Here is a 15,412-nt window from a genome sequence, read left to right as displayed (position 1 = left end):
AAGCAGGCTTATATACTTACAAGAACACCTAATTTGGGGTTTTAAAAAAAACGTGTCTAATTTTTGGAGAAAATACAATTATATACTTTATCAGGGAATAAATAGCCATAATTAGTAAACATTTAAGATTAAGCATTTACACACTGCCACAAAACATGTACTGGAATTAAATAATGAAATTCCTCTTATGTGATTGTGTTGAATTTAGTTTTTTATTTCCTGTTACTTCAATTAAACATCCTGTGGGGTGTGGTCAATAGTGTGAGTGGCGGTGGAGTAGTGGGCTAAAGCACTGAACTAGTAAGCAGAAGGTTGGTGGTTTGATCCCCCACAGCCACCACCATTGTGTCCTTGAGCAAGGCACTTAACTCCAGGTTGCTCCAGGGGGATTGTCCCTGTAATAAGTGCACCGTAAGTCGCTTTGGATAAAAAGCATCTGCCAAATGCTGACATGTAAACAGTATTCAAAGGCCAACACATAAAATAAAGGGAGCCAATTCTTTACTTTTTAATTAATCCCAACCCTGTATTTTGTATTTATTACATTATATCGACCATTCTTCTCCCCAGATATTCGGTATTGGCATCAGCCTTTGAAAATCCCATAACGACAACTACTAGTAGAAATGTTTCAATAGGTACATTTTCTGCTTACCATTTCCACCATGATAGTAGATATAGTTGCACAGCTATAAGAGTGCCAGACTGCTTTATATTATTTACATAAATGACACATTAATGAAGAAAAAATCAGCATAAATGATGTGTTCCAAACTAGTCAAATGGAAGAACTAAAAGGGACCCAGAAAGGATTGAGACTTCTTTCTGGGACTTTTCCTGGTGGGCTGGTCGATCGAGAAGTGGGCTGATGCAACTAAATGGTCACATTTTGCGACTGTATTTTCAACTGTTGCGAGTACAAAAGTGGCTCACTCTTATTTATTAAGCGCTGCGCATGGGATGCACCAAAAGCCAAATACTCCAAAAGTGTGATGCTCAGCGCATCCGCCAGCTGCAGAGAGGAACCGGTTTCTCTCATCTGCGTAGTGCTGACGAATCTGATCTGTGCTCGCGCCATGCAGTTTAGTGGTGAACACAATGCGAGATATGGAAACCTTAAAGGCTCCGTGCTGAAGCTCGTTGAACCCAGTTTACACAGCCTAGACATTCTAAACCGCAGTGTCCAGCTAAAGAGGAAAACATTGCGCAATGCAGAACAGTAATTACAAGGCTTTTCAATCCACACATCACCAAACTTATAGAAATTTACGTTGCAGTTACTGTCATAACACCAAATGCAGAAATTTTGTTTTTTGCCAGAAATATTGTATACATTTATAATACTGTAAATGTTACTTATATTATAATTATATTAAATATTGTATATTAGGGGAATACAAGTCACTTTTATCACACAATTTTTTTAATAGTCTCTACATGAATACAAATTCCGTAGTTTCTAATAAGACATAACAACATAGAACCATGGTAATGAGGAGCATGGTTTTACCTGTGATTACCATAATCTTACTAATACCACTGTCTGAAGCAAATAGCACACAAAACTGGAAAATGCTTTCTCGATCAACTCAGCGCAAATCAGATTGGCTGGCTTGATGGAACTTCCACGAGTAGAAGCACACAGGACTTTATGTCAGTCCGTCCGGATACAGAATCGTGTTCTGAGTTGATACAGTGAGCAATTATGAGGGCGAAATAATCACCGGATTTGTCAAAGTTTTCCATCTTAGTGACTTAAAATAATTTATTATTATATAGAGTTTGTTGGAGGCACATAGCAAAAAGTAAAGCAGATATCCATGAGCATATTCTACTTAGCTTTGTCTGTGAAATACTTTTTGTGTTTTACTTAGACTGTGTATATTTTCCGTGAATTTCCCATTTGTGCAATTGCTTGCGGAGACTCGTGTGCCATTACATAAATTATATACTTCCCCATGATGTCTTTTATTATGGAATGGTATATCTCTGATTTCCCCATGCCTAAATGACACGTTATGACTAAACCAACTGTGATTGATCACTTTACATATTTTCCTGTCTAACTGGGCGATTCTTGGCCAGTTGAAGCTGCTATAGATCCCATGTTATAGAGCTATGCGAGACAGATTCTTTTTTTTATTATTTTGATGTTCATTGCGGTTCACTTTTGGTGCTGCTTCTCCTTTCAAACTTGACAGTAAACAGCCACTGTTATGATTGGCTCTCTGCGCTTGACTGACCTGCTCTCTTTACTTGCCATCTCACTGCTCACCACTACTGGATGGCCTACAGAAGTGATAAGGTAAAGTAGGCATTGATATGTTGTTGTGGAGGCAGTCAGATGCAAATGTCTCTCACAGTGTGACATCACAATGTGGAGAAAGTAGAGAACGAGTCATTTTGGCAGCTTGGTTTCAACAAACCAAGAAAAGCTAATTAGATAATTAAAAGCCTGATGCAAGAAAAATATCAGCAATGGAGTCTTACTTTCAGTATGCTTAAACATAGCAATACATAAATTATGTGCTAATGAACTGTTTATATATTTTAATATTGTTAACATCAGTAAATTCACATCTGCATCCAAACTCAGTGCTTTACTGTCAAATATAAATTTCCATGAAAAATATTTATATTGTTAAATGCATTTGCGTGGACCGGTTGGGCTGAATTTTTCCAGGGCAGATTTTTAGTCACAGTCCTGCCCAGTTTGTATTTTAAAAATCTGACCCTCAAGCCGAACACTACACTCTTTTAACTCTATAGGCAAAAACAGATGATGCCACATAGCTTTTTTAAATAAAAAATATTTCCAATCGCTAGATGTTTTCATGAGCATAATCCTAACATAAAACAGTTAACCTGTATTGGAATTAAAAAGGTAGAAAGTTCCAGAAGATGAGGGAATGTAAAAAAAATTACTTCAATGAGCTTATTGGATGTATTGCTTGAAGTATATGTCTCCTTTAGGCCTTAATGAGGACTTTGACCTTTAAGCATTCTTGAATATGCTCTAGCCAATTCTCTAAGAGAAAATGAAATATGCTTATACTTTATATTGCTGTATAGTTATATTCATTTGCATTTCATTCTGCTATTGATTTAATTTTATACTTAATTTTGTGTTGTGATTTGAATATATGAATGGCATTGGTTGCTTGATGTGTCAGTTTACCATATCCATATGCCAAAATGTATCGGTAGAAACAGTAGTGTAGTGTTTCTGAATATGCTCTGATCCTTACTTTGATCCATTTACACAATGATCCATTGTGGGGAAAACTAACTGTGGGTTTATGCCTTATATGATTGCATTGACTTGTATTTAATCCTGTTTGTGTAACTTTTTATTTGATCATACATGGTGATACGGACTTATGAACGGCACTAGCTGCCTGATGTGTCAGATCACCCTATACTTCAGCTAAGATGTTCTGGTTGATTAATAAGCTTAAGACAACGCCCACACCAGGGGCACTAGTTAAATAGACACACACTTAGGAAGGCTCTGAGGCTGAAACTTCAGTTTCCCTTTATTTGAGAGAAAACTAAATTAATTTTCTCTTTAGATTGTTAATGCCCATGAATTTTTGCACTCAAAACTGGTAGAGTGCAGTGACTTTATCTATTTCACAACATTTCTAGAAGAAGAAAATAATAATTATGTTATGATACAATTATCGTGAAAGTACTCATACCACGAGATATATGATTTTGGTACCACTCACCCCGGTAGTAAACACTCCTATATGTAGCCATATAAAGTCAATAACTTGCTGTCTCCAGGATGAGTAATATGTGTGTGTTTGCATGTATACATTTGTGTGCATGTGAGACTGATTGTCATTAGAATGGCTCTCCTGTGACGTCAGGCATGGTGAGATGGACGGAGCCTGCTGTGCAGATAAGAAACACAACACCCTAACACACAAACACACACGCATGCCCCCCCTGCCTCACGCTGGGCTGAAAAACATTTCTCAGAATAATCTTTACGGGTGATTTACTAACAGATGAGGTTAAGTGTTAGTGTGTGTGTGTGTGTGTGTGTATGTGTGTGCGTGTGTATGCACTTGTTTAGTTTCTATATCTATATGTGTGTGGGTGGGTGGGTGTGTCACCTGGAGAGTGGCTAAAGGAGTCTGAGGAGGCATCTGATAGTGAATGAAGGGATGCAGCGCGGCTGGCACTACGTGTAACTGGACCCTCTCTAACTGGAGGCTGCAACACAACCCACACACACACAAACACAAGCACACATACGGTGCAAAAATAAGCAATGTATCAATGTCTAAGAAAGACATCCAAGAACATCTTATAATTATATCAGGTTACAGGTGGCTTAATTATAGTTGTCTCTGCATATTAAGCTAGGATAGGAAGTATTTTTTAATCAATAAAAGTACAAAGTTTACCTTCAAAACTGAATAAAAAAAATATACAAATAATAGAATAGAGAAAAATCTGATTAGTTGCTTACTCTGAAGCGTGAGAAGTCTGAGTAGGAATCATCGTAGGTTTTATGATGCGCCTCCACCAGTGTGTCGATAATGTTGCGCTGCTCCTCTGTGAGGCGGGGCTTCTGCGCCTCCCGATGTGCCTCCTCGTCCTTTCTCCTCTGGATCAGATCCTTCTTCCTCTGAACTTCCTCATCCGTCAGAATAACTGAAGGAAATAGAGACAGTGGATTGCAATTGAAAGAAATGTCACCCTTGTCACTCTGGAGGATTCACAACATTACCGTCACATTCATGTCTGTTTGGTACACACCACACCAGGGATTTTAAAAGTCTTATACCTGATCTGAGTTTGTTTTTTTTTTTTAGATTTCCAGTTTCAGTGGAATACCCAAAAGTAAAGGCTTAGAAAGGCTTACAATTTGACAAAAAAAAAAAGATCATAAATTCTGAGACTCTCAGCTTAAGAAACTGCTGACAAATCCCAAAATGCTGAGCCAAAATTTTTCTTCTTATTATTTTTCTAAACTGACATTATATGTCTTAGGCTGCAAATCAAGTAGCTCTAAAAATCTGCTTTTGTTCCCAATCATGTCACCTGAAACTTTTGTGTTGATACGACAAAGCAATCAAAAGTTATAGCATTACAAAAGAGTTTATCCTTGTGTCCAAAAATGTCTCCATGTGTCCAAATGCCTCTCCAATAAAATAAACATAAGACTAAGAACTAATTACACATGCAAATGACTACATGACAACAATGACTAAAGGTATGCTCTCTCTCCAAAGTATGCAGGCATGAGTAAAGAGATCTCGTTCAGTTCCTTTCTGTCATTTGAGCCATCATTGAGTGTCATGTGCTTGGCGCCATCTCCTGTTGGCCATGTGTAATTAAAGGGAACAATCCTCTCTGTCCATATTTGGATGACTTCCACCTCTGGTTGTGGCTAGAGCTAAATGATAAAATGAAAGAAAAAAATTCGATATCGATGATAAACGTTTTAGTAATTTTCAAAATGAAGCCTATGTTCTACATCTAGACGATCAAATCAGGTACATCTCACTAAATACTCAAGCAGTCTGGCAAAGTTATACATACAAATAGCTAACTAAATCCTTGTCATGAAATCAGCTGTTAGAAAGTATTAGAAGGTAGCCCTGCTGTCATGGAAATATGCAATGAGGCTCAGTAGCCACTAGCTAGCAGCTAGCTATCTGGCTAATTTAATATCATTGTGCGCCATACAAGACAGCACACAACAACTCCGACATCAACACCATTGTTCTTTATTTATGTACTATTTAATTAAACATTTTATACATGATCCATAGTGCTGTCACTGGCAAGAAAGTGTTTCTTCTTCTTGTGATATGTATTTGTGGTTGGCAATCCATCTTATGGTGCATTACCGCCACCTACAGAGCTGTAGTGCGGAGTGTCACAAGAAAACATTTCAGTGGAGTAAAACATCAGCCGAAGAGGATGAAATCGGCAAAACATTTATCAAACAGAGGTCACACACCTAATGTTGGATTAAATCCTAAACAGAGTGTACTTTAAAAGGTAGCTTACCCTCTGGAGTATACTTGAAAACAAACATGTAATGTTTAATTCTTTTTCGAGGTCAAACAACCATGTGGAATTCAGTTCTGCATGTGGCCTATCTGGGTCGTGATTTGTATTGTATGTTAATTGTAGGTATGTTTTGTTAGCACCCGGTGATCTTTTAAGCACTAATTGATTCTATCTTGTGACAAATCATGATTGAAAATGTAAAAATCACATGATGTTGCAACAGAGTTGTTTATTTAAAAAGAGAGTAAATTTGATGACACATTGAGGAAGGCCTGTGCGCCAAAACATCTGTGTCTATTCCCCCAAAAAGGTTATAGAATAAATACAACAATAATTTATTATTGGAGAGCATATCATCCCTTTTATTTAGTGTATTGCGAAAGCAGTTCTGTCCCAATAATGGTATGAAATGAATATCGTGATAAAAATATAGACATCGAATGATATGATTATATAATGATCAATACAACTGTTTATGTTGTGATTGGGATCATTTTAAAGATAAATGCCTCAAAGTACTGATATGTGATATTATATGTTCAGTTTATTTTTCGTGAAACAATATTGTGGCATATAAGCAACACCTTTTTACATGTAACATGTACATATTTAGCTGTATATTTTTGTATGTGACTAAAATAAATAGGTTGAATTCTTCTCTTTGAGAGCTTTCCAACGACATATAACACAATGCTATTTGATTAGATTGATGTTTTTACTGATTACAATAATCGCAGAGCAGTGCAAAATTATTAATAAATTATCCAAATGGAATACATCCGATTTGTCTGCAAATTTCAAAGGACTTGTTTAGTTTTGGTCATAATGCCTACATGCATTGTAAAGTACAGCTTCAAAGCTTCAAAACAATACCTATTCAATGTTGGTCAAGACTTTAGTTATAACATTTTGATAATAATTTTTTTCTCGGCAGGCCCATCCGAGCTTAAAGTGTTAATTTTAGTACAGGTACAAAAAAGTACATAATAAATGAGATATGAAAAATTAGATGAGAAAAATGTACTTCAACCAAGCTTTCTCTGATAATGTGTATTGTACTCTCATTATTCATCATATGTTTAGATCAGTGTTTCTCAATCATGTTTCAACTCATCAGCTTGTTAGTAGAGGCTGCATGACCTACGCTGGGTGTGTCAAATAAAGCAAACATCCAAAATGTGCAGTGTCCAGGACCAGGGATGGGGAAACACTGTTTAAGATGTTGGAATAGCATCACTGACTATAATCAATAGTCATTGAATCAGTCTGAAGAACACAGCTGGCAGTTGCTTTCCAGTAGTAATATCAATACAATAAAGTTGCTGCAGACATATATGCGTTTAGATGTGTGATTCCACATACATATCTTGTTATCTTTCTGCTGAATTGCTTGCATTCACATGGGTTGTTTTATTCAATTGGGTACTACACAAAAATCGGTTTTAGGTTTTATCTATTTGACGTGCAAAAAAATACAAAATAAATGTTACGTTGTGATTTTCTCAACATTTATTAATAATTATTATTATCCGCACCTTGCCCAACACTTTGAAAACTGCTGCTCTAAACGAAGACTGCCAATGAATTGTGAAATGAAACTTGAGGACATTTAGCTCTTAATATTGTTGTTTACGGAGGATAGGGAGGGAATATTATTTTTTTAAATAGTTTTGCATTCTCTCACTAAAAGTCTTGTGTTCCCTCGAAATAAGTTTTGCGTTCCCTCACAATATCATTGTCATCATCATCCATCTCTAACAACCCGAACCCAGTTGTTTTAGTCAATAAATGTTAACATAAAACATTGTCTTATGTGTCCTTTTTAATTAAAAAATCTTTGTGTTTTGGTGTTTAAAAAAAACAAAAAAACATTACATACAGAATCTTTCCCTTCTGATGGTTAAAAATTTCAAATTCAAATTTAAACTACAATTAAATAAAGATATATATATAATGAAGGATATCTTGGCTCGCACTGATCAGTGGTGTGAAATGTGTTATTTTGGCTAGTAACTCACACTCCTTCATCATGCCAATATCCAGGCAACGCTTGAGTCTGCAGGACTGGCAGTGCCGACGATTATCTTTAGTGATGGTGCAGCTTCCATTAAATGGACAGGTAAAACTGGCCTTCCGCTTCATACTGCGCCTAATGAACACACGCCCACATAAACAGCACAGGAACTATAAATAGTCTGACAGTCTCACGTTGGTCAAAAACAATATGTGTTAATATGCTTATAATGAACATCAGTTAAAATGTGTGTATACCAGATTGGATGAGAGAAAGTGTATGAGCGCACATATGTGTACCTGAAGAAGCCTTTGCAGCCCTCGCAGGTCATTGCGTTAAAATGAAAGCCAGTGGCTTTATCTCCACACACACCACAGATCCGTGGAACATTGCGGTCAAACTCATCTGGCACTTCAGTGGATGTACTAACGGCTGACTCCATCACTGTAGGAGAAACAGGATGAGGAGAGACAGAGAAAGAAAGAGAGAGAGAGAGAGAGAGAGAGAGAGAGACAGACAGATCGTGTCATATATACAGAGACATGCATTTGCCGGCACCAATGACGGGAAGGAGAAAAACTACAGACTGTAAAGCAGAGGGAAAAAAAGGAAATTCCCTAATACTTCAGCATTGACCGACAGCATAACAAAACCACAAATCATAACTGACGTTCTTTTGCAAGTGTTGAATAATTAACCGTCCTTTAATAGAACACTAAATCATTCTGATTAAAGCCATAAGGGCCACTATCACAAACAGAATGGGGGCATCACTAATGTATGTGCACCGATAAAGAGTGTCCGTGATTAAGAAGAATATTAATTAGCTATCAGGACCGGGCTGGACCACTCCGTAAAAGAGAAACAAGCAGGGTTTGAGTGCTTGTAGGTGACCATCCAAATCACAACCAACAGCTGTGAGCTTCAATGTCTCATTAAAGCTATCATCAGAATGTTTTGGTGTAATTTTGTATACATGTTTGTGTAATTACAGAAAACATAAGGGTTGATGACCCATATAAGACTGTCTGAGATGACAAAAATGAGAAATCTGTTGAAAATCTAGAATAAAACAGATTTATCAAGTTAATAGAAATGTATTATTTACAAAAATATATATTTTTAAAAAATTGCTAGTGGTGTGCCCATCAAGTTAAAGCAATTACAATACTATTCATGCATCTTTAAGTTTTAATTTTTTACAAATATTAATTTTTGAGTCACAAATATTAAGAAGTTGTCTTATGGTTAGTCCATTTGACCTGAACAAAACGTACCTTTTCTAAAATATTGAAAAATGGCTGATTTTTATTATTTATTTTTCTGTAGTCATTTCTGTTTTATGTGTGGTTTTCTGCATGTTGGTTACACCATCTGACTTTTACAAAGGTTTTACAAAGATTAATTATATTTTAAAACTACATTTTTAAACTTCTTTTTTTGTGTGCTTTTGTTATATGAATTATTCGATACTACTATTGTTCCAACATTTCTTAATTGTTTTATTTATTGTCACAGTCTCCAGGTGTAACCCGCACACACACACACAAGATGAGACAGTCACAATGTATATCAAAACTGCGTTTATTTGCAGGCAAACAAAAGTACAGCACGGAAAATCCAGAGGGAGAATGGTCAGGGTAGCGTAGGGTCAAAAGCCGGGGAATCAAAGGGAGTAAAGGGGGCAAATCCGGGAGAGTAGTCGAGGGGAGCGAGGGTCAAAGCCGGGGTAAACAGGATCGAGAGGTGGGTAAACTTACAAAGGGAGTAGTCAGGGGTACTAGGGGAACGAGGAGCTGGCAAGCTAAGGGGGTAATCAAGAGGAGTTCAAGAGGGAATCAAAACTAGACGAGACTAGCGGGGGCAAAGACACGGGAAACTAAATACAATAACCAACAACCGTGAGACGAAAGGGTAGTGATATATATGGGGCGAGTGCAGGTGTAAACCATGACAGGTGATGAGACGAGTGCAGGTGAAACTAATGTGCAGGAGTGCAGATGACGCGAGTGCAGGTGGTCATAATGTTCTGGGGGACTGGAAAAGCATGAGGGACTCGAGGATGGGAGATTGCCTACGAGCATGTGAGCGAGTAGGAGCAAAGTGGGCGTGAGGGCTCGAGCGAGCAAAAAGAGCGTGAAAAGCTTGAGGGGGCGGAGCGAGGGAGTGAGGTCGAGGGAGTGTGTGTGTGTGCGACGAAGCGGGGATGGGGCAGAGGAGCGGGGTTCGTGACAGTACTCCCCCCTCTGAATAGGACGGCTCCTGACGGCCCTGGAGGCAGTGCAGGATGATCCCAACAAACAAAAAAAACCCTGAACAGACAACCCACAAAACACACAAACAAAATTGAGGGCAGTCCAAGGGGCACAGAGGGAAATGAGACAGTCCATGGGGTCAATGGGCAGTTTCAAGGCAAGGTCAGGGGGAACATAGCGGACAGGCGGGTGGTCGGGAGATCTAGGGGGCAGCCATAGGGCAGAGGCTGGGTCAGGGGGTCTGGAAGGCGACTGGAGGACAGGGACTGGGTCCGGGGGTCTGGAAGGTGACCACCGGACAGGAACAGGGTCAGGAGGCCAGGGAAGAGGCCACAGGACAGGAAGAGTATCAGGGGGCCACCGGACAGGGTCAGGGGGCCAGGGAAGAGCCGTGAAAGGCGGTGCCGTCAGAGGCGGCACTGTAGGTGGCTCTGGAGGTGGGGTTCTGGAAGGCTCTGGAGGTGGAGCCGAAGGAGGCTTTAGGGGCGAAGGCCTGAAAGGCTCAGGAGGTGGAGCCAATGGAGGTGGCGCCGTGGGAGGTCCCCGAGGCGATGACCTGGCAGGCTCTGTAGTCTCGGGGGGTAGAGCCGTAGGAGGCCCGAGAGGTGGAGCCATAGAAAGCTCTGGAGTCTTTGGGAGCAGAGCCGTGAGGGGCTCGGGAGGTGGAGCCGTGGGAGGCTCTGGAGGGGGAGCCGTAGGAGGCTCGGGAGGCGGAGCCGTAGGAGGCTCGGGAGGCGGAGCCGTAGGAGACTCGGGAGGCGGAGCCCTAGGAAGCTCTGGAGTCTCTGGGAGTAGAGCCGTGAGAGGCTCGGGGAAAAAGGTCGTGGAAGACTCGAGAGGCTCTAGAGGTGGGGCCCTGGAAGGCTCGAGAGGCTCGAGGGGGGAGCCATGAAAGACTCAAGAGACGGAGCCCCGAGAGGCTCGGGAGGAGGAGAAGCCCTGGAAGACTCGAGAGACGAAGCCCTGAGAGGCTTGAGGGGAGGAGGAGCGCTGAGAGACTCGAGAGGGGAAGCCCTGAGAGGCTTGAGAGGGGGAGGAGCCCTGAGAGACTCGAGAGGCGAAGCCGTGAGAGGCTTGAGGGGTGGAGCCATGAAAGACTTGAGGGACGGAGCCCTGAGAGGCTCGAGAGGAAGAGCCCTGGGAGGCTTAGGAGGAGGAGCCTTGGGAGGCTCGTGAGGCGGAGGCCGCGAGGGCTCTGAGGGGCGAGCAGAGGCTGGCAGAGCCGTGGAAGACTCTGGGGGCGGAGCAGAACCCGGCAGAGCCGTGGAAGACTCTGGGGGCGGAGCAGAACCCGGCAGAGCCGTGGAAGACTCTGGGGGCGGAGCAGAACCCGGCAGAGCCGTGGAAGACTCTGAGGGAACCTCTGCGGTCTTGAGCACAAGACGAGACTGGGGAGAAGGGGCCCTCTTCCTTCTCTTACGTCTTCGGCCAACAGGGGACGTGGCCATAGGGGACGGTCGAGGCTACAGGCACTGGCTCTGGGGCGGTCGAGGCTACAGGCGCTGGCTCGCTGACCGTGGCGGACATGGGCGCTGGCTTGCCAGCCGTGGCGGGCATGGGCGCTGGCTCGTTGGCCGTGGCGGGCATGGGCGCTGGCTCGTTGGCCGTGGCGGGCATGGGCGCTGGCTCGTTGGCCGTGGCGGGCATGGGCGCTGGCTCGTTGGCCGTGGCGGGCATGGCCGTTGACTCGCTGGCCATGCCAGGCTTCGGGACTGGGGCCGTGACAGGCTTCGGGACTGGGGCCGTGACAGGCCTCGGGACTGGGGCCGTGTAAGGCTTCGGGGCTAGGGCCGTGTAAGGCTTCGGGGCTAGGGCCGTGTCAGGCTTCGGGGCTAGGGCCGTGTCAGGCTTCGGGACGAGGGCTGTGACAGGCTTCGGGACGAGGGCCGTGACAGGCTTCGGGACGAGGGCCATGACAGGCTTCGAGACTGGGGCCGTGACAGGCCTCGGGACTGGGGCCATGTAAGGCTTCAAGACGGGGGCCGTGTAAGGCTTCAAGACGGGGGCCGTGGTAGGCTTCATGACGGGGGCCGTGGTAGGCTTCAAGATGGGGGCCGTGGTAGGCTTCAAGACGGGGACTGTGGTAGGCTTCAAGACGGGGACCGTGGTAGGCTTCAAGACGTGGGCCGTGGTATGGAGCGCTGGTTCAGTGTCTGCCTCCCCCACAGTAAACGAGGAACCAGCGCACAGTAGGGCGAGGTCAATAAACTGAGCCAGGTTGAGAGAGCAGCGACCACCAGGCATGAATGATGAGGCTGGCTCATTCAGTCCAAATTGAAAAATGTCTTTCAGAGCCACCTCATCAAAATTCACCTGGCTGGCCAGGGCACAAAAATCAACCACATAAGCCTCCAAGGGTTGACTCCCCTGACGCAAAACCAAGAGTCGGGCTGCTGGCTCCATAATGTCAAGGGCGGGGTTATGAGTTACACAACCGCTGCCTTGCATGAAAAACCCTTGGTTAGCGTCAGAAGAGCCATAAAACCTCTCCGGGGATGGACAGCATACGGCGCTCGCGGATGCATGGAGAGCATCAACGGGCTCAGGGGCAGACACAGGTGAAACAGGGTGAAATGAATCAGACATAGCACATACCTGCTGCCCCTGGGCCACGCAGCTTGGTCAAGTGTCCAAACAGTAGCTCCTCGCTGAATGTGACATGTATCTCCGCTCTAGTGAGCTCGCGTGAATCCTCCAGCGTGATACATTGTGACTGTTTACGGTGAGGTTGGTTATTCTGTAACCCGCACACACACACACAAGATGAGACAGTCACAATGTATATCAAAACTGCGTTTATTTGCAGGCAAACAAAAGTACAGCACGGAAAATCCAGAGGGAAAATGGTCAGGGTAGCTTAGGGTCAAAAGCCGGGGAATCAAAGAGAGTAAAGGGGGCAAATCCGGGAGAGTAGTCGAGGGGAGCGAGGGTCAAAGCCGGGGTAAACAGGATCGAGAGGCGGGTAAACTTACAAAGGGAGTAGTCAGGGGTACTAGGGGAACGAGGAGCTGGCAAGCTAAGGGGGTAATCAAGAGGAGTTCAAGAGGGAATCAAAACTAGACGAGACTAGCGGGGGCAAAGACACGGGAAACTAAATACAATAACCAACAACCGTGAGACGAAAGGGTAGTGATATATATAGGGGCGAGTTCAGGTGTAAACCATGACAGGTGATGAGCCAAGTGCAGGTGAAACTAATGTGCAGGAGTGCAGATGACACGAGTGCAGGTGGTCATAATGTTCTGGGGGATTGGAAACGCGTGAGGGACTCGAGGATGGGAGATTGCCTACGAGCATGTCAGCGAGTAGGAGCAAAGTGGGCGTGAGGGCTCGAGCGAGCAAAAACAGCGTGAAAAGCTGGAAGTGAGGGAGTGAGGTCGAGGGTGTGTGTGTGCGACGAAGCGGGGATGGGGCAGAGGAGCGGGGTTCGTGACACCAGGCAGTTACATCACATCTTTTAATTAATTTATTTATTTATTTTTATGTATTTTAACTCATTTGAAAAACATGAAAACAAGTTTATCATAGTAGAAGAGAATTTGAGTAATAGTTTTGTATAAACTATTTAATTTTTTTTTGTTCATATTTTTGAATAACATCGAACAAAACAATGAGCATCACTGATACATAAATATATAAAACAATTATAGACCCTCTGAATGGTAAAATGAGAAACAGCAGTCATGCAGTAATTAGTCATGGGTCACAGTGACATACCAACTCACACAGCTAAAAGCATCGGCTGATAAGAATATTGTGACAATAAATGTAGTTATGAAGAACCAGAAGAGCCTGATCACAGGATAACACACGAATAACCCCTTCACTAATGTACAAAATGTGATCAGCAATAAAGTGGTTAAAAAATAGGCAGAGAACATTTCGTTCTACGTGAATGGGCTTCCAAAAGGGACATCACGACATTGCACGCACAAACAGGAACAGCACAAACTAAATAAACACACCTCAGCACAGAAAGTGATATCACGGTCTTCCTGTTTTCACTATTCAGAGTTACAAGGAAATTCCAACTTTGGGTAAAAACATCTTTTTGTGACTCATTAGAATAAATGTACAATCTTTCATCTGGAAAATATGCTGAAAGCTTCATATAGTGTGAGTTACCCTATGGAAAAAACAGTTCCGTTATTACACAAACACATGCACAAAGACATGACCTCTTTGAGTGAAAGTTCTCAAATTACTGCACACAGAAACACTCGCACCATTAAAATTATTTCAAAACACTTCACCACATAATGATGCATTTATCTAAATTGGGCTGTTCATTTATTCATCTATTCAAATGTAAGAAACATTTGGAGTCCCTATTTTCCGAAGATTTGGTTGGCAGTCAGCCATAAACATGGCACTACTTATGTGCATATCTAAATGCAACCTGCAGATGGACGATGTTTTATGATGGCTTTAATTTTTTCCCCGATCAATATTCATAGCCCTCAAAAAATAAAGTGGAAAAAATTAAATCATTTTAGATTATGCCCTTTACAAATTAGAGATTCAAGATCCATCAAATCACTGTCAAAGGACCTCGGTACAATTGTTGGGTAAACCATCACTTTAAAAAAAAAAGAAGCACAAGCACACTTAAAAAAAAAAAAAAAAAAAGGTATAAAACGAATACATTTTGACTTTTTAAGAGTCCATTTACTTTTGGGGCCAATGTACATTAATGAGCCAAAACATTATGACCACCTGCCTAAAACGCTGTTGGTCCTCCTTGTGCCGCCAAAACAGTGCCTAGTTGTCCTGTGGTATCTGGCACCAAGACATTAGCAGCAGATCCTTCAAGTCCTGAAAGTTGCAGGGTGGAGCTGCTGTGGATCGGACTTGTTGGTCCAGCACATCCCACAGTTGCTCAATCAGATTGAGATCTGGGAACTTAGGAGGCCAGGGCAACACCTTGAACACTTTATCATGTTCCTCAAACTATTCCCGAACAATATGTTCAGTGTGGCAGGGTACACTATCCTGCTGAATGAGGCCACTGCCATCAGGGAATACCATTGCCATGAAGGGGTGTACCAGGTCAGCAACAATGTTTAGGTAGGTGGCACATGTCAAATTGACATCAACATGAATGGCT

At 42.5% G+C, this 15,412-nt stretch overlaps 1 protein-coding gene across 1 annotated transcript in view; it reads right to left on the bottom strand.

Moving 5' to 3' along the window:
* The window catches only part of vdrb (vitamin D receptor b), a 33,683-nt gene that overhangs the window by 9,870 nt on the left and 8,401 nt on the right, over positions 1 to 15,412 (bottom strand). The window contains exons 2-5 of the mRNA XM_052130281.1: positions 8,350 to 8,494; positions 8,055 to 8,185; positions 4,484 to 4,668; positions 4,125 to 4,224 (exon numbers count right to left, since the gene is read on the bottom strand). Of these exons, the coding sequence (XP_051986241.1) occupies positions 4,125 to 4,224; positions 4,484 to 4,668; positions 8,055 to 8,185; positions 8,350 to 8,492 (559 nt within the window). The 5' untranslated portion in view covers positions 8,493 to 8,494. The remainder of the gene's footprint in view (positions 1 to 4,124; positions 4,225 to 4,483; positions 4,669 to 8,054; positions 8,186 to 8,349; positions 8,495 to 15,412) is intronic.

Source organism: Xyrauchen texanus, chromosome 7, assembly GCF_025860055.1.
Source record: "Xyrauchen texanus isolate HMW12.3.18 chromosome 7, RBS_HiC_50CHRs, whole genome shotgun sequence".
In the NCBI taxonomy this organism is placed as follows: Eukaryota; Metazoa; Chordata; class Actinopteri; order Cypriniformes; family Catostomidae; genus Xyrauchen; species Xyrauchen texanus.
This window is presented reverse-complemented; position numbering and strand designations above follow the sequence as displayed.